Source organism: Artemia sp. Qi Xiang Cuo, chromosome 7 (assembly GCF_049724085.1).
Source record: "Artemia sp. Qi Xiang Cuo chromosome 7, ASM4972408v1, whole genome shotgun sequence".
NCBI lineage: Eukaryota > Metazoa > Arthropoda > Branchiopoda > Anostraca > Artemiidae > Artemia > Artemia sp. Qi Xiang Cuo.
This window is the reverse complement of record NC_142800.1, coordinates 59,107,783-59,127,283: the sequence shown is the minus strand read 5'-3', so window position 1 is coordinate 59,127,283 and position 19,501 is coordinate 59,107,783. Positions and strand designations below refer to the sequence as shown.

The following is a 19,501-nucleotide window of genomic DNA, read 5'->3' as shown; positions in this document are numbered from 1 at the left end:
GAAACTTTTTATCTTCATGGAAAATAATCACAATCATAGGATAACTTTTCCTATCTTCTATGGAAAAATTTAGAAGTGAACTTAAAATTTTTTATGTCTTGGTGAACTTAAAACTGACGCGGAAGCTTTTTATTTTCTATGGTGAAATTAGAATTGAATTTTTTTATTTGGTAAAATTCAGAAGAGAACTTGAAATTTTTTAACTTATATGAAAAATTTGGTACAGTATTTTAAATTTTTCATCTGTTTGAGAAAAACCTGAACTGAAGTGGAAAATTTTTATATTATTTTGGGAAAATAGAATTGATCAATAACTTATTTCATTTTCATTGTAAAAATTTAGAATCGAAGTTTAACTTTTCTTCCCCCGGGAAAATATTTGGAACAGAACTTTAAATTTTTTCATCTCTTTGAGAAAAATCTGAACTGTAGTGGAAATTCTTATATTATTTTGTGCGAATAGAAATGATCAATAACTTATTTCTTTTTCATTGAGAAAATTCAGAAGAGAACTTGAACTTTCTTTGACTTCGTTGAGAAAATTTTAAATTGAACTAGAAATTTTTTTTTTCCGGGAAACTTTTCTTCTCCCGGGGAAATATTTAGAACAGAACTTTAAATTTTTTCATCTCTTTGAGAAAGGTCGGAATTGAATTTAAGAAAATTTAGTATTATAGTGAAACTTTTTATCTTCATGGAAAATAATCACAATCATAGGATAACTTTTCCTATCTTCTACGGAAAAATTTAGAAGTGAACTTAAAAATTTTTATGTCTTGGTGAACTTAAAACTGACGCGGAAGCTTTTTATTTTTTCTGGTGAAATTAGAATTGAATTGTGTTCTTTGGTAAAATTCAGAAGAGAACTTGAACTTTTTTCACTTCTATGAGAAAATTTGGAACAGTATTTTAAATTTTTGAATCTGTTTGAGAAAAATCTGAACTGAAGTGGAAAATTTTTATATTATTTTGGGAAAATAGAAATGATCAATAACTTATTTCATTTTCATTGGGAAAATTTAGAATCGAAGTTGAACTTTTCTTCTCCCGGGAAAATATTTGGAAAAGAACTTTAAATTTTTTCATCTCTTTGAGAAAAATCTGAACTGAAGTGGAAATTTTTATATTATTTTGTGCGAAAAGAAATGATCAATAACTTATTTCTTTTTTATTGAGAAAATTCAGAAGAGAACTTGAACTTTCCTTGACTTCGTTGAGAAAATTTTAAATTGAACTAGAAATTTTTATTTTCCGGGAAAATATTCACAAGTATGGTATTGCTTTTTCTGTCTTCCACCGAAAAATTTAGAATTGAACTTTAAATTTCTTTATGTCATTGTGACATCGTAATTTTTTGTCTAATTGTGTGTGTTAGTTTTTGTGTGTGTGTGTAAGTTTCTGTGTGTGTGTGTGTGTGTGTGTGTGTGTGTGTGTGTGTGTGTGTTTGTGTGTGTGTGTGTGTGTGTGTAAGTTTTTATGTGTGTGTAAGTTTTTGAGTGTGTGTGTAAGTTTTCGTGTGTGTGTGTAAGTTTTCGTGTGTGTTTGTGTAAGTTTTCGTGTGTGTGTGTGTAAGCTTTTGTGTGTTTGTGTAAGTTTTTGCGCGTGTGTGTAAGTTTTTGTGTGCATGTAAGTTTTTATGTGCATGTAAGTTTTCGTGTGCATGTGTAAGTTTGTGTGTGTGTGTGTGTGTGTAAGTTTTTGTGTGTGTGCGTAAGGTTTTGTGTGTGTGCGTAAGTTTTCGTGTTTGTGTGTGTGTAAGTTTTTGTGTGTGTGTGTAAGTTTTTGTGCGTGTGTTTAAGTTTTTGTGTGTGCGTTTGTTTTCGTGTGTGTGTGTAAGTTTGTGTGTGTGTGTGTGTGAGTTTTTGAGTGTGGGTGTAAGTTTTTGTGTGTGTGTGTGTGTATGTTATTGTGTGTTTTATCTTTTTTTTGTGTGTGTGTGTTAGTTTTTGTGTGTCTAAGATTTTGTGTGTGTAAGTTTTTAAATGTGTGTGTAATTTTTATTGTGTGTTTGTGTAATAGTTTTTGTTAAATTAAGTATTATTGTGCTTGTGTTTTTTATTTTGTGTGTGTGTGTGTGTAAGTTTTTGTGTGTGTGTAAGTTTTGGCGTGTGTGTGTAAGTTTTAGTGTGTGTGTGTGTAAGTTTTTGTGTGTGTGTGTAAGTGTTAGTGAGTTAGTTTAAGTTTATGTGTGTGTGTTATTTTTTGTGTGAATGTAAGTTTTTGTGTGCATGTTAGTTTTTGCGTGTGGGTGTTAGTTTTTGCTTGTGTGTATGTTATTTTTTTTGTGTATAATATACTGCGTGTTGAGATTTGTTTTTTGTTTGTGTGTGTTAGTTTGTGTGTGTGTGTGTGTGTAATTGTTTGTATGGGTAAGTTTTTTGTGTGTGTGTGTGTAAGTTTGTGTGTGTGTGTGTGTGTGTAAGTTTTTGTGTGTGTGTTTTTTTTAGTGTGTTTGTATTTTTTCGTGTGTGTGTGTGTCAGTTTTGTGTGTGTGTGTGTGTGTGTAATTTTTTTTGTGATTGTTAGTTTTTGGCTGCATGTGTAAGTTTTTGTGTGTGTGTGTGTGTGTAAGTTTTTGTGTGCGTATGTTTTGGCGTGTGTGTGTTAGTTTTCATGTGTGTGTGTGTTAGTTTTCGTGTGCATGTGTAAGTTTTTGTGTGTGTAAGTTTTGGCGTGTGTGTGTAAGTTTTCGTATGTGTGTGTGTAAGTTTTGTGAGTGGGTGTGTGTGTAAGTTTTGTGCGTGTGTGTGTGAGTTTTTTTGTGTTAGTGTGTAAGTTTTTGTGTGTGTGTGTGTGTGTAAGTTTTGGAGTGTGTGTGTGAGTTTTCGTGTGTGTGTCTGTGTAAGTTTTGTGCGTGTGTGTGTGTGTGTAAGTTTTTGTGTGCCTGTAAGTTTTTGTGTGCATGTAAGTTTTCGTGTGCATGTGTAAGTTTTTGTGTGTGTGTGTGTGTGTTTAAGTTTTTGTGTGTGTAAGTTTTTTCTTGTGTGTGTTTGTTTTCGTTTGTGTGTTTGTGTTTTTGTTTTTTGTGTGTGTGTGTGTGTGTGTATGTTTTTTTGTGTGTGTGTGTGAGTTTTTTTGTGTTCTTGTGTTAGTTTTTGTGTGTGTGTGTGTGTGTGTGTAAGTTTTTGTGTGTGTGTTAGTTTTGGCGTGTGTGTGTTTGTTTTCGTGTGTTTGTGTGTGTAAGTTTTGTGTGTGTGTGTGTGTGTGTAAGTTTTTGTGTGGATGTAAGTTTTTTTGTGAATGTAAGTTTTCGTGTGAATGTGTAAGTTTGTGTGTGTGTGTGTGCGTGTAAGTTTTTTTTCTGTGTGTGTGTGTGTAAGTTTTTGTGAGTGTGTGTAAGTTTTTGTGTGTGTGTGTAAGTTTTCATGTGTGTGTGTGTGTAAGTTTTTGTGTGTGTGTGTAAGTTTTTGTGCGTGTGTGTAAGTTTTTGTGTGTGTGTAAGTTTTTTTGTGTGTGCGTGTGTAAGTTTTTGTGTGTCTAAGCTTTTGTGTGTGGATGTAAGTTTTTGTGTGTGTGCGTGTGTGTAAGTTTGTGTGTGTGTGTGTGTGTGTAAGTTTGTGTGGGTGTGTAAGTTTGTTTTTTTTGTGTGTGTGTGTGTGTGTGTGTGTGTGTGTGTAAGTGTTTGTGTGTGTTAGCTGTTGCGTGTGTGTGTATGTTTTAGTGTGTGTGTGTTTGTTATTTTTTTGTGTGTGTGTGTGTGTAATTTTTTGTGCGTGTGTGTGTGATTTTTTTTTTGTTTTTGTTTTTGTTTTTTTTTGTGTGTTTGTGTTTTTTTTTTTTTTTTTGTGTGTATTTTTTGGCGTTTTTTTGTGTTTTATTGTTTGTTTGTTTGTGTATGTTTTGTGTGTGTGTGTGTGTGTGTTTAAGTTTTTGTGTGCTTGTTATTTTTCGTGTGCTTGTGTATGTTTTTTTTTGTGTTTGTTTGTTTTTTAGTTTTTGTGTGTGTGTGTAATTTTTGGCGTTTGTTTTTAATTTTTCTTGTTTTTGTTTGTGTTTTCATGTGTGTGTGTTATTTTTTGTGTGTGTGTAAGTTTTTGCGTGTGTGTAAGTTTTTGTGTGCATGTATGGGGACCGGGGGAGGGCCTTTGGGGCCCAGGGAGGGCGTTTTGGGATCCGGGGCCCTTGAGGATTGGGTGGTGTTTTGGAAGCCCAGTGGACCGGTGGGGACCGGGGGAGGGCCTTTGGGGCCCGGGTGGACCCTTGGGGGCCGGTTGGCCCTTTGGGAGCCCGGGTAACCTTTGAGGACCAGAGGAGGGCCTTTGGGTGTCTGAGGAGGGTGTTTGGGGGATAATATTTCGAAATTTTTACTTTTTAGTTTACTTTTTTTTTTCGGCGCATCCCTGCGGCGCATCCCCCGACTCGCGGCGCATCCCCTGCGGCGCATCCCCATGCGGCGCTTTCCTGACCCGCGGCGCTTCTCGGTCCCGGGGGACCTTTGAGGACGGGGGGAGGCCTTTTGGGGGCCGGGGGGCCCTTTGGGAGCCCGGGGGACCTTTGAGGACCAGGGGAGGGCCTTTGAGGGTCTGAGGAGTGTGTTTGGGGTCCGCGGGACCTTTGGGGGTCTGGGGGAGGGCATTGGGGGTCCGGGGGGCCCTTGGGGGGTCCGGGGGACCCTTGAGGACCAGGAGAGTGCCTTTGAGGGTCTGAGGAGAGCGTTTGGGGTCCGGGGGACCTTTGAGGGTCTGGGGGGCCCTTGAGGACCAGCGGAGGGCCTTTGAGGGTCTGAGGAGGGCGTTTGGGGGGCTGGGGTTCTTTGGGAGCTGGGGGGACCTTTGAGGACCGTGCGCTGCCTGGGGGGTTGGGGTGGTGGGTATCGGAACCCTTTGGGGTTGGGGTAGAGGACCTCACGACACTGTTCAAATGAAACTTGTGTATTATAACGACCACAGAGTTTAACCCTCAAATTCTCTTCTAAAACCTTTCCTAAAATCTTCTTTTAAAATGTTTCTAACTGTTTCGTCGAAATAATTCCATAACCTGTCTAAAACAGTTTCGCCCAAATAATCCCTAAACGTAATTTCAGCGTGTTCCTTTTGTTTTTGGCATCTCTACGCTAATGCATTTCAAATTATTTGGAAACCTGATTCCCGCGCTAAAACAATTCATCGCTAAGATGTTTCTTGGAGAATTGTTTTCATGGCAATGTTTATTAATATCCTTTGGAGTTCGACCAAAAGAGTTGTTTCCGAGGCAAAGACATTAATAACTTGGATCTATTCCTGGAGAATCGTTTCTAGGCGAAAATTTTTAAAGTCTGAAAGATGATGTCATTGGTTGATTGATCTGTCAAGAAAGGGGAATTAATTTGTTGTTTCTAAGGGGAATTATTGATTCACGATAGGTGAATTAAGGTCGACAGCACAGGTGTTCCAAATTCCTGGACGGCATAACATTCGCTGAGAGCGTGCACTTACAACAACAACAACATCGACCTTGGAAATTTAGGTCATTGACCCCATTAACCACGTGTTCTCCCTAATGACTCTATGCCCATATTTGGTGTACTGTTCGGAGTTATAGGGTCATTTCTACTTACAGAGTAACACATAAAATTTAAAAGAAACTAAAACAAAAGAAAAATAACATGAAAGTAGGGGAAAAAGAAGAAGAGAAAAAAAACTCACAACTTGCAGAATCTAATAAGCAGTAAGATACAGAAATATGGACACAAGCTGCCATTATTGTTATCATTATTTGATTGTTACTCACTCTTTACAATACAAAAAATGTGGAGTGACCAAAGAGAGAAAAACAAACAAACAAATTTTACGCAAGAACCACGCTATGAATTTCATGCAACACTTAAACAAATAACAAGACCCACTCCTCTTAGGTAAATGCATACAGAAGAAACGTACGTCTTATAAGCTCCTCTACTGATTTTTTTTTTTTTTACTGCTAATTCATAATATATTTAGCCTTAACAGGAGATTATGGTTGTTTCTGATAAAATCCAGAATGAAACAACTGTTAAAATGTTCCTGTCATTCTTTAAGTTACTTGATGCGTTTACACATTACGTGTTTACGGCAATAAGATACGTATCCGTATACGTGCATTACGGCAATAAAATACGTATACGCTTACGGGCAATAAGAACTGAAAGATGCTTAGGAAAAATCTTAAAAACAGATTATAGCTTCTTCCTGAACATCTAGATTTTTTTTTATCAGGAAGCCATTTTAAAGCTGAACGAAAATACGGTTTTTTAATGTTTGCCTGTTACGCGTTTCTCGGCATCTCTAGGACAGAATAAAAAATTTTCATACTTTTCTTAGTTGTTTCTCTATTTTGAACTTCACTTCGGCTGTAAGGTAATATCGAAGTCTTTTCAGATATTTTCAAAATATTGCCTGGCATTATCAAAATCTTGCCAGGTATATCAAAATCTTGCCTCGTATTGTCAAAATCTTGCAGGATATTATTAAAATCTTGCCTGGAATTATCAAAATCTTTCCTGGTAATATCAAAATCTTGTAAAATGTTATCAAGAGCTTCCCTGGCATTATCACAAATAAATCTTACCAGTTACAAATATTGATAAAAAAGATGCTGAAAATGTCTTTTAAAGCAATATCAAACGCCTTGCCAGATACTATCAAAATCTTGGCTGGCATTATCAAATCTTGTGTGCTATTTTTTATGACTTTAAAAAACGCAACAATCTTTTTATACACGGTCTTGCCCCTAGGAACACCTCAATCACTGAAAGGTTGTAACTAATACCGAATATTTTATATAAATCACCTCATCGAGCTGTATTACCAATTCTACCGTCAAGTATAAGTCACGTCTAAACTGAGATTTTTTTTGCAAGTAAATTGCACAGTAAACTAGATCTGGTATATATTTTTCGAAGGTTCGAAAACGTGCTGTGATTGAGTCTACAAGAAATGCTTGCAAATATCAAACACTATTAAATTTTGAATTTTAATTCTTTCTCAAACCGGGTAAAACTACAGTTCCATATTTCGATTTTCTTTTATTTTTTGAAAGCACACATCAGAAAAGAACCACTCTCAAGATTTTGCTAATAATTCAGGGCACTGAACAATTAATGATGTACATGCTTAATACGAAAAGCAACGTTATACAGTCAAAAAATGGATGCTACATCTCCATTTCTTCAAATTCCCTAAAATTCAATCTCAACTGACAAAAATTCCCTTGAAATTAATAATAAATTCCATTCGCTCCTAAACTGTTCAATTATTAGTCAAATTAAAGAAAATTATTGAAGTTCAATATTCTTTTCTCAAAATTGCTTTATCTCTTGCTGTTCAATTATAATCTTTAAAAATCGACTAAAAATATACCATAATTTATAGCGTCTTTGGAAAATTTTGATTCTTTTTGAAAATTTGCCTTTATAAGGTGTATTTTTTTTATTAACTGAATAGGCAGGAAATTACTCGCTATACGAAATGAGGGATCTAGAAACTTTATAACCCTATTAATTTTTGAACTACTAGTAAAGACGACGCGAACTGACCCAATTTTTTGCTTGGATAACCATAGGCAATTATCCAGAACGAATATGCCTGTGTATATGAATCTCTGGGACTTAGCTGAATAGAAAAACTCTGTCAAAGCAAAAGAATCTATGGACGAACATGCTGCTGCTACTTGAATGGAGCCTGATGCAAGCAGGGGCGTAACTAACCAAAATGTTTGGGGGGGGGAGTCATTGATTTTACCGACTGGCTGATCATTTATACCGGCTATTTTCACCACTAATCAATATAATGTCCATTTCTAATACGAAACTTTTGATCACAATTCAACCTTAAGAATCATATACCGTAACACGAGGGAAAATAGCTGCTTGGTTCTTTTTCCACATAAGAAGCATATGAACAACAACATGGTGACCTAGTGAAGAATGGAGCAATATATTAGGAGAAAAGTGATAATATGGTTTATATACATAAAAGATTTCAGAAGTGAAAACTGGCAAACTTAAATTAAGATACACAGATCAAACAAAACAAGAAGGAAATACAACTATATACCTTCTGTTAAAAATTCAAACGCCTTGGTTTGGAAGACAGCCAGACTTTCAGTAATTCGTCAAGTTTCAGCTCATTCGTAACGTCAGTCTCGCAGCACATCATAACAAGGAGATCCGGACAGTCACTGTCCATCGTTGTGCGTAAACGTGCCATGACTAGTTTCAGTTTTTTAAAACTTCTTTCTGCTGTGGCCGCAGTTGGTGGCGCTGTCACAACCCACTGGTAAGCTGACCAGAGGGTCGGGTATATTGATTTGACAGCGTTAATTTCGTGGAATTGTCCCTCAAAGATGGTGCGATTTATGACTTTGTTACTTTCAACCTTAGTCCTGGCTAAAAAGTATTTGAAAGCCTTTAGCTCTAGCACTAGTTCTGCGGGATCTAAGCCTTCTCCAGGAAATATCTTCCCGGGTTCGGAAAGGTTATGACAGCTGCCATCCATTTTGCCCAGTAAACTTTGGTATGCTGGCCCCAGAAAAAATGAACTGTCGAAGATTGTATAATCCAAGCCGTTCACTGAGTTTCTATAGACACCGCAAAGCTCCTAAGCATAGAATGATTTCCAGTTATCCAGCGGGTTTGGCTCCAGAATTAGCAATTGCCTCTGAATAATGAGCAGGCGGACGTATAGGATGGTATTTTAAGTTGGAACTCATCACTGGCTATTGAACGAAATTTTTTCCGCTGCTGCTTTTGCTCCCTCAATTTGCATCCCTATCTGATCCGGGTCTTCGAGCAGGGAATCTTAGATATCGCGTGTCGCTCTGAGTTTCTCATTAGTAGTCATCAGATCGAGGTGTTCAGCCTGAAATTTCTCTGCAAGAACCTTCGTCCTGAACGTGACCTGGCGCATAAACATAAGCGTCAGAATAAAGTCAAAATAGGTTATGCAGCGGTGCAGAACTTTTTCTTTACCTTTTTGGATTCAACTGGTACCATGGCTAAAAGTCTCTCCTGGATGGTGCCATCACAGTCAATGTACCTGACACAAATCACAAGTCTTTCTTCGTGCGCACATTCTGGAGTTGTACCTGCAATAATTGAATATACATTTCTATTGTTCCCATCAGTTACAATTGTGCACTTGATTTTGTTACCCAGTACCTCTCAATGAATTGGTTTTGCAGCACTTCTTTCACATTCTTCCAGCACTTCTTTGACAAAACACCACTAAGGTAGTTCACCGTATTCCTTTTCATCGTTCTTTCACGCAACCAATTGCTAAAATGAGGATCGCAGCGAGCAGCGAGGTTAACAATTTGACGGAAATTCCCATCACTGTCATTAGCCGTGCCATGAAGAGCTATCTGTTGCTTTCCTAGTGTTTTTACTATATCCATAAGAACCTTGACTCCTCGTCGGTTTTCAATTAATTCCTTTTCTTGATATATTTTCAAGGTCTTAGTCTCTTTATCCAACAAGTTTTCAATCCCGTGCTCGAGTTTGCTATAAACTTACTTACCTAGTACTTTGGTCCTCCTGAGCCATCTGGGGCGCATAGGGAATCGACGAAGCCTCGGTAAACGTCACGTATTGGCGCAGCGGCAGAACACTATGCAACTAAGACAATGTAAGTAGTGTAGAAGAAGTTGGTTCCAGGCATGTTTTGAAATCTTTTGGTTGTGTTTGCATATAACATTAGCAAAAGCTACAATAAGATATATGGTTCTAGGCGTTTACCCCCCCCCCCCCCACACACAGAAAATACCCCACGTGGAAAATAAGGCTTCCCAAATTTGAGAATTTTGAGTTTTTTTTCCGTAGGGGGAAGAAATTTTGGTACTTTTGTATTATACGCCAATCACTCAAGTTTACGCTGTGTAAAACTCGAGAACAAACCGGTTTCTTCGTTAGTTTCTTTCAGCTTAGCGCGAGACAAGACAAAATGACAGAATAGATGGGAAGTATATAATTTGGGCTATATATTTGCCCATAGGGGGGGGGGGGCAGTTAAGTATTTGGACAGTTTGAAGTCAGGAAACAATTCCTATTTAATAATATACAAAATAATTATACCTAAAACATTTTGCATGCAGACCCGCTTTCCTCTCCCCCCCCCTAATTTTCAAATATATAACCTAAATTTGTTTCTAAGGTAACGAAGAAACTGGTTTGTTCTCGAGTTTTACACATCGTAAACTAGAGTGAGTGGCGTATAATACAAGAGCACCAGAATTTTTCATGGAGAGAGAGAGAGTCGGATTTCCCAATATTGTTATAAAAAAACGATAAGAAATTAAACTTAAAAAAAAGTTTTTTCAACTGAAAGTAAGGAGCAACATCAAAACTTAAGACGAGCAGAAATTATTACGTATAGGAAAGGAGTTTCCACTTCCACAAGTTTATGCAAAAGTTTTGACTTTTTGTTCTAATTCTTTAAATACGATTCCGGTCTTTAATTCCTGAAATGTTTAATTAGAACAATAAGCTTTGTTTTAAAATTCTAAAAAAAAACTTTAACGTAAAGAGCGAGGTTTTGAAGAGGAGGTCACCCCTTTCATAAATCTAATAATTTCATTTCGTTTTAAGATTTAATGTTGCTCCTTACTTTCAGTTGAAAAACTTGTTCTTTTTATTTAATTACTTACAGATAGTATTTATTAATGGGAAACATATGTTTTTTAAAGAAAAGTAGAGAGCCTCTTTAAACTAAAAATGAGCAGAAATAAAGTCAAATAATCTTCAAAGTAAAAACTATGGAATCTGATAGAAAAAAAAATAAAAAGATATCAAATATTTTTTTTTCTCTGAAAAAGACTATGTCAATAAAAAATGAACGGAAATTGATATAGAAAACTTTTTCCATAAAACAAGTTTGTCAAAGAATAGTAAAGAGCCTCGTTAAACCGAAAATGAGTAGAGATAAATCCAAATAATTTTCCAATGCGTAAAACTACCACAAATCACCATAAATAAATATATTAAACCCAAAACGAACAGAAATTATAATAAATAACCGATTCAAACTTAAAACGAGCAATAATTAGCATGAGAAGGGCTTACAACCCCCACACCTTCTCAAGACCAGAACATAATTTGCACTTTACTAAAAACAAAATACATTTAAATGTTTTCAATTTTTTGAATTTAACAAATAAATAAGTACTAAGACTATAAGGAATAAATATCAGAATATGTATATCAAACTGACAATACGCCGTTTTTTTTTTTATTAATTTTTTTTTTTAGGAAAGTGCAAATTATGTTCTGGTCTTGAGAAGACATGGGTGTTGTCAACTTGGGAACAAAAGGTTTAAGAAGGTTTAGCTATCCGTTGAAAGGATAGTTAGCTTTGGGAGCCAAGAAATTCCTATTGTTCGAGTTTTTACGGACGAAAGCGTTGTCAACTTCTAAGAGTTTGTTTTTCTTATCTTCCAAGTGTAAAACTACCACAAATCACCATTAATAAACAAGTGAAACCCAAAACTATCAGAAATGGCAATAAATGAACTAGTCAAACTCAAAACGAGCGAAAATTAAAAGGAGTATGGCTGACAACACCCATGTCTTCTCAAGACCTGAACATAATTTGCACTTTCCTAAAAAAAAAGAATAAAAATATCCGTGTACTCTCAGTTTGTTATACATATTATGATATTTATTCCTTATAGTCTTAATACAGCTTTATTTGTTAAAGTCAAAAAAGTGAAAACATCTAGAATGTATTTTTTTCAGTAAAGTGCAAATTATGTTCTGGTCTTGAGGAGGTGTGGGGGTTGTCAGCCCTACTCATGTTAATTGCTGCTCGTCTTAAGTTTGAATCGATTATTTATTGTAATTTCTGTTCGTTTTGGGTTTAATATATTTATTTATGGTGATTTGTGGTAGTTTTACGCATTGAAAATTATTTGGATTTATCTCTACTCATTTTTGGTTTAACGAGGCTCTTTACTATTCTTTAACAAACTGTTTTTGTGGAAAAAGTTTTTTATATTAATTTCCGTTCATTTTTTATTGACATAGTCTTTTTCAGAGAAAACAAATCCTCTTTTTTTCTATTAGATTCCATAATTTTTACTTTGAACATTATTTGACTTTATTTCTGCTCATTTTTAATTTAATAAGGCTCTCTACTTTTCTTTAAAAAATTTATGTTTCCCATTAATAAATACTATCTATAAGTAATTAAATAAAAAGAACAAGTTTTCCAACTGAAAGTAAGGAACAACATCAAATCTTAAAACGAACTGAAATTATTACGTTTATGAAAGGGGTTACCTCCTCTTCAAGACCTCAGTCTTTACTTTAAATTTTTTTTTTTTATAGAAACTGAAAACAAAGCTTCTTGTTCTAATAAACATTTCAGGAATTAAAGAACGGAATCGTTCTTAAAGAAATAGGACAAAAAGTCAAAACTTTAGCGTAAACTTGTGGAAGTGGAAAACTCCTTTCACATACGTAATAATTTCTGCTCGTTTTAAGCTTTGATGTTGCTTCTTAAACTTTTTTTTTCAATTTAATTAATTTCTGTTAATTTCTTTTTTTTCAATTAATTTCTGATCGTTTTTAAATTGTTCCGGGAAATCCGGCTCTCTCTCCATGAACAATTCCAGTACTTGTGTATTATACTCCACTCACTCAAGTTTACGATGTGTAAAACTCGAGAACAAACCGATTTTTTGTTAGTTTCTTTGTAACTTTAGAAACAAATTTATGCTATATATTTGCCCATTTGGGGGGGAGGGGTAAAGCATAGCGGGTCTGCATGTAAAATGTGTTAGGTACAATTAATCTGCATATTATTAAGTAAGAATTGTTTTCTGACTACAAACTATCCAAAAACTTTACCCTCTCCCTCCCCCCTATGTGCAAATATATAGCCCAAATTTTATATATTTCCCATCTAGTCTGTCACTTGTCTTTGTCTTGTCTCGCGCTAAAGTGAAAGAAACTAACAAAGAAACTGGTTTGTTCTCGAGTTTTATACAGCGTAAACTTGGGTGAGTGGCGTATAATAGAAAAGTGCCAAGTGCCCTGGGGCATATATGGTTCTTATAGAAGAAATACTCATATAAACTTCAGAGAGGGTTGATTAGAATGGAAATTGGAAGTTCTAGTTAAATTTTTAAGAGTCAAAAGAGATTGGAGGACCCCCTAGCACCCCCACGCCCTTTTGTCCCCAAACCTATCCAATACAAATTTTGAGACAGCCATTTTTTTAAATCAGTTCAAAGGTCAGATAACAAAATCTCCAGTGTTGACACAACCCCCCAGGGGCAGGCATTGTAAGCTATGTCCATTGTAAGCTATGTCCATATATGGTTCTTATGAAAGGGATGCTTGTATAAACTTCAGAGAGGGCTCATTTGAATGGAAATTAGAAGTTCTAGTTCATTTTCTCACAGTAAAAAAAAAAAATCGGAAGGAAACTAGCCCCTCCTGTCCTCCATGCCTTTGGGTTTGTCAGATGGATAAACTCATCTGGTAAGAATTTGAGGTGACCATTTTGTTAAAAATAGTTCTAACATCAGATATTAAAACTCCAGGGTTGAAATAACCCCCAAGGCCCAGGGACAGCTGTTGTAAGTTATACTCTGGGGGTATATATGGTTCTTATATAAGGGATGCTTGTATAAACTTCAGAGAGGGCTCATTTGATTGAAAATAGAAAGTTCTGGTTCACTTTCTAAAAAGTCAAAAGAGACCAAAGGCCAATTAGCCCCCCCCCCCACAACCTTTTTCCCCAAACCCATCCAATAAACATTTTGAGATAGCCATTTTGCTAAAAATAGTTCAAATCTCAGATAATAAAAACTCCAAGGTTAACACAAACCCATTTTTTCACTTTGATATTGTTACTTTGATACCAGTTTTGATACTTTGATGAACATTTGATTATTTTTTTTTTAAGTTTGATTTTGAAATAAGGATGTTTTAAAACTTGAAACTTTTGCAATAAAATAAAACAAAAATTAATTAAAAAAAAACTTCCAAAAAATAAATTTTTCAAAGACAAGTAAAGGCCATTTTAAACTTAAGCTCGACAGATAAAAATACCTGTTAAAATTTAAACTCAAAACAACCAAAAATTACTATTAAAGAATAAATGAAACCCAAAACAAACAGAAATTAAATAAACAATCATAGCAAATAACATACAACAAGTAATACTTTAAATGAATAAATAGATCTTAAAGTATGTAATGCTTAGATTGAATATGAAAATCAAGCTTAGAAAAAAAAAATTGCTATTGAAGTATAAATGAAACTTAAAACAAACAGAAATGAAATAAACAATCAATGCAAACAAACATACAATAGATATTAATGTAAATGAATAAATAAATCTTAAAACAAGTGAAACTTAAATTGAATATGCAAATCAAGTTTGAAATGTAGAAAAATCACTACAAACAAGAGTGTGGGTATTGCCTCCTTTTCTCACTGTAAAAGTTTAAAACCTATTGTGTCATTGGCACTTCACTGAAAACTATATGTGTCTTGAAAAGTATAAACAACATCAAATTGAATATTTGATGTATAATGATATTAGTTGTTAAAGATCCATGAGTTCAAGAATTTATTTCACTGTATTTTTATTTTCAATGCTGTAAGTACTGGAAAAGAAAATATTTGTAATAGAATTTGTTTTCTGTGAAGCACCAATGACACAGTAGGCTTTTGGTCTTTATTTACAGTTAAGGAAGGGGGCAGTATCCAAACTCTTGTTTGTAGTGAAACTATATTCGTCTTGAACAATTTTACTGAGAACTAATAAATTCAGCTGAATATTTGATGTATAATGATATTAATTGCTGAAAGCTCATCAGTTTAAAATTTTACTATAATTTTAATGTTTATTTCCAATACTAAATACAAAAGAAAATATTTGTCATAAAATTGGTTTCCAGTAAAGTGTCAATGATACAGTATATTGTAGATTTTTACAGTGAGAGAAGGAGGTGATACCCAAAATCTTGTTTTAATTTCTGTTTGTTTTAAGTTTCATTTATACTTCAATAGCAAAATATTTATTTTTGTTTTAAGCTTGATTTTCATATTCAATCTAAGCATACTTGCTTTAAGATCTATGCTCATTTATATTATTTCTTGTTGTATATTATTTGCTATGACTGTTTATTTAATTTCTTTTGTTTTGGGTGTCATTTATTCTTTAATAGTAATTTCTGGTTGTTTTGAGTTTAAATTTTAACAGGTATTTGTATCTGCTGAGCTTAAGTTTAAAATGGCCTTAACTTTTCTTTGAAAAACTTGTCTACCACACTATCAGCACAAGGGGCCTTATTATTTTTGTATTCTTTTAGTACTGTCACTAACTCTTATTTGCAAAATAAATCTTTGTTCATGTCCAAAGTTTTGCAAAATTACTCATATCTCTTTCTTCTATGAGTCTATCTCTATCTTTTGCTTTAACTCTATCATGTTTTAGCACATTCTCAAAATGTTCAGACCATTTATCTTTAACTCTTCCCTTATCACTAATTGTGGCCCTACTTCTATCTTTAATTGACACAAGTCCAGATTGACTATTCTCACAATATTCCAGATTGACAACATTTGACTATTATGCAGCCTGGCTCCTGCCTGTACTTTCCAGATCTTCAACAATTTTTTCAAAGCCCTCTACTTCACACCTCCTTATTTCCTATTTCAATGCTTTCTCCATTTTCTTTCCCTAATAAAAATAATTATTCCCTAGCCTGATAAAAAAAAAGTAAAATTCTAGTTTAGCTACTTTTCACTATCTTGGAAAAGGGTAAGGTTAGGAAAATGAAACTTATAGAGATGGGTCTACAGACTAAAGTATGTCCTGAGAAGGTCTTTGAAGTACCTACATACACACCTTCTCTCACTAGAGGGCCCTGACCTTTGATGACCTTTAAAAATATTTAGGTTATACAAGTGAAACCTTGCAAAATAGATCTTCTGCTTAAATAAAGTAGAAAAAAACTTTTTTTCAGCTTCATAACTTTCCATAATCCTAACAGATAAGGCTTTATAGATAAGCAAATACATTTCCTCAATTTTGAAAAAAAAACATTGATAGGCTATGGCTTAAAATTCTACCAAAATAACAAGAACTGCATTTCCAGAACTTAAATCAGAGAAAAAGAAAATGATAGGCCTACCTGAAAATTAAGGTAAAATGTTGGGTACATTTTTACCAATCATATTATTGACTTATGAATAAAGTGAATATACCATTTGATGCCTTTTTTATGGTTTTTCCAAATATAATAATCATTTTTGTTGGAAAAGAATTTTGCCCCCACCCTTATATACCAATTCAGGGTATGTATTTGCATATTAGGGGGGTGGGGGTAAAGTTTAAACATACCTGCCATTTACAACAGAAATAAAATTTGTCCTCCTCCCCTAATGCGCAAATATATACCCTGAATTGGTATATATAGGGGTGGGGGTAAAATTCATTTCTGACAAAAATGATTATTATATTTGTAAATAGCATAAAAAAAGGCACCAAGTGGTATATTCACTTAATTGTAAGTCAATAATATGATTTGGTAAAAGCAGGCAAATTTCTGTAAAGCAGTAAAGCAGGCCTGCTTTACTGCTTTGCCTGTAAAGCAGGCAAATTTCTAAGACAGAAATCAGAAGAAGATTAAGATAGAGGCTTGGCAATACCTTCCCAGACTATATGTTTGTTCCTGGATTCATTATTGAAAGCTTCACTTTTCTAATCTAACCCTTTCCCTAGATAGTGATAAGTAGCTAAACTAGAATTTTACCAAAAAAAAAACATTTTTGTAACTGAACTCTGTGTATTTGCTCCTGTAGCGGTCAATATATACAAAATCATATTATTGAGTTAGGACTAAAGTGAATACACCATTTGATGCCTTTTTTTATGCTGATTACGAATATAATAAGTATTTCTATTGGAAATGAATTTCAGCCCCCCTAGCTATATAGCCTATGCCAATTCAAGGTTCGGTTAGGTAGGCCTATAGCCTATATAGGGGGGGGGAGGGTCTGAAATTCATTTCCAATAGAAATGCTTATTATATTCATAATAAACATAAAAAAGGGCATTGAATGGTGTATTCAATTTAGTCATAAATCAATAATATGATTTCATATATATTGACCCCTGTATCTGTAAGTAGAATTTACCTGAATCATTAATATCTCCATCAATTAGTTCTACAGAGGCATATAGCCTACTATCTGCAGGGACAATTTTTATTTAGCTAGCCTATTGATACCTTCCTATCCAAGACTTGTTATCTTGCTAAGAAAATACTATTTAATTTTTCATTCAATGTTCTATTCCAATTTAAGATTAATCAAAACTAAAGCTGTTAAAAAAAAATAAATCTAAAATTGAAGAAGGCTTTACAGACCTACTTTCAGACGCATAGCGTGATCTGGCTGATGATAAAGGATGATTCCTTGATGATAAATGAGGTTGTCTCAAACTTAAAGAAGATGCATTGTAAGATGAAGAAGGGAGAATTGATGGCCTATCAGCAGCACTTGTCCGTACAGCTCTAAGGAATCTTCTTGTCCCTGTATAAGCCATGCTTGTTTTATTTTCAAAAAAGCTTGCTAGTTTAAGGTCGTCATTGCCCATTCATCTATGATCTGAAGAATAGCTTTTAGATCGTTCTTTTTTTTATGACATTTTATATTAAATTTTAAACTCCCTAAGGTATGATAGTTTCCTATTCAGCCCAATGACCAGAAGAATTGCTTTATTATGTTAATATTAAGTAAAAATCGTTTTTTGACAGGTTAATTATTTAAATAGGCCTAGGGGTAAGGTTTATATAAGTGAACTATTCAGGCAGCTAAGAAATAAACTAACCTCTATAGTCAGAATTGCATCCTGAACCCAAATTTGACATGCATTTGGGTCAAAAATACCCCCACACATATACTCACCAATTCAGGGTATATATTTGCAAAATACGGGGGGGGGGAAAAGTTCAAACTTACCTCTAGCCTATAGTCTAGTTGGGATTGCATCCTGAATCAAATTCAACATTTATTTGGATCAGGAATGAACTTTTGCCTACCCCCAGCTCCCTAATGTGCTAATAGCCTATATACCTTGAATTGGAATATACTCTGGTAAATTTTTCATTATTCATATTATTGACTTATGAATAAAGTAAGCATACAACTCAATGGCTTTTTTTATGCTCTTTCCAGATATAGCCTAATAAGAATTTTTGCCAGGAAATGAATTTTACCCCAACCCCTATATATACCAATTCAGGGTATGTATTTGCACATTAGGGGGAATGGGGGGAAAGTTTAAACTTTCCTCTCATTTACATAAGAAATAAAATTTACAGCCACCCCCCTGATGTGCAAATATATACCCTGAATTGGTATATATAGGGGCAGGGGCATAGCTCCAGCATTTTTATTGAGGAGGCAAACAAGTTCCACATCCAGAGAATCAAGGGGCATGGGCTATATAATAGCTAGCCTATTTTCAATTTATTGGAGGGGTAACTGCCCCCTTGCCACCCCCAAACAACGCCACTGTATAGGGGTGGGGGTAAAATTCATTTCCAACAGAAATCATTATTGTCTAATATTTAGAAAGAGCATAAAAAAGGCATCAAGTGGTATGTTTACTTTATATGTAGTCAATAATATGAATAACAAAAAAGTTACCTATGCTCTAAATAGTTGACAGCAAAGTTTTGAAATGCAATATTCTGTGCTATTTTTGTTGACAGCATTCAAAAAAATCAAAGTTAAATCCAAATGCTAGGAAAACAGTTTATATTTGAGTTGCCTAATAAATGACATTTGAATTATTATTATTAAGCATTTTTGGAATATTTATTCAGAGGGGGCTCCAGCCCCCCCCCTCCCCTGGCTGAATGATGCTGCCTTATATTTTTATTTCAAGATTTCTATTGGGTCTATAAAGCATTGGAAGTGCTGATTAGACCAGGTAAGCCCACCCCTAAAATTCAGCTTACAGGTGCCCATGCTAAAGCACAAAATATTACACAAAACTGGCATTCTAGCACTAATGAAAATCAAAAGGTAAAGTCTTATTTAGCTACTTTTGGCTGTCTTGGAAAGGGGCTAGGTTGCATACGCCTAGAATGCTAGCTGAACATGAAGAGACATGTTAAGAAAACGGTTCTTACTTCATAATATGCAGAATAATCAGAGTTAACAGTTTTTTTTATGGGGAGACCCTTTATCTTCACTTCCTTCCTTGTTTTACAGTTTTTCTATTGCATCTCTGAATATTTGTGTCTAGCCTATTCTCTAGGTTTAAAAAAATGTTTATAAACAAATGCCATCTAACCTAGCCTAACCTAATTTATCATTATTTGTCTATTTACATGGGATGTGAGAATGTAATTAAATGGCACTCATGGTGCTCAATTATGTAGATAGGGTATTTGAAAACAGAAAAAGCAGTCAAATCATGTTTATTTTTCAGAAATGTGTAAAATTTAATTGTACAACAATGAAAGAAGTGAAGATAAAGGTTTTCCCTGTGCAAAATGTGTTAACTTTAATTATTCTGCA

General features: G+C 34.5%; 2 protein-coding genes across 3 annotated transcripts in view; one reads left to right on the top strand and one right to left on the bottom strand.

The window, feature by feature from the left end:
• LOC148950504 (uncharacterized) overlaps positions 1 to 17,516 on the bottom strand; it is an 89,852-nt gene extending 72,336 nt beyond the window's left edge. The window contains exon 1 of the mRNA XM_089092442.1: positions 17,338 to 17,516. Within this exon, the coding sequence (XP_088948568.1) occupies positions 17,338 to 17,516 (179 nt within the window). The remainder of the gene's footprint in view (positions 1 to 17,337) is intronic.
• Positions 17,517 to 17,660: 144 nt separating this feature from the next.
• The window catches only part of Brms1 (breast cancer metastasis-suppressor 1-like protein), a 39,972-nt gene continuing 38,131 nt past the window's right edge, over positions 17,661 to 19,501 (top strand). Inside the window, exon 1 of one of the 2 annotated variants that reach the window (XM_089092445.1) lies at positions 17,661 to 17,706. The gene's annotated coding sequence lies outside the window, so the exon portion shown is untranslated. Of the gene's footprint in view, positions 17,707 to 18,004; positions 18,068 to 19,501 lie in introns of those variants that run through there. The other variant, XM_089092446.1, reaches the window with a different exon arrangement.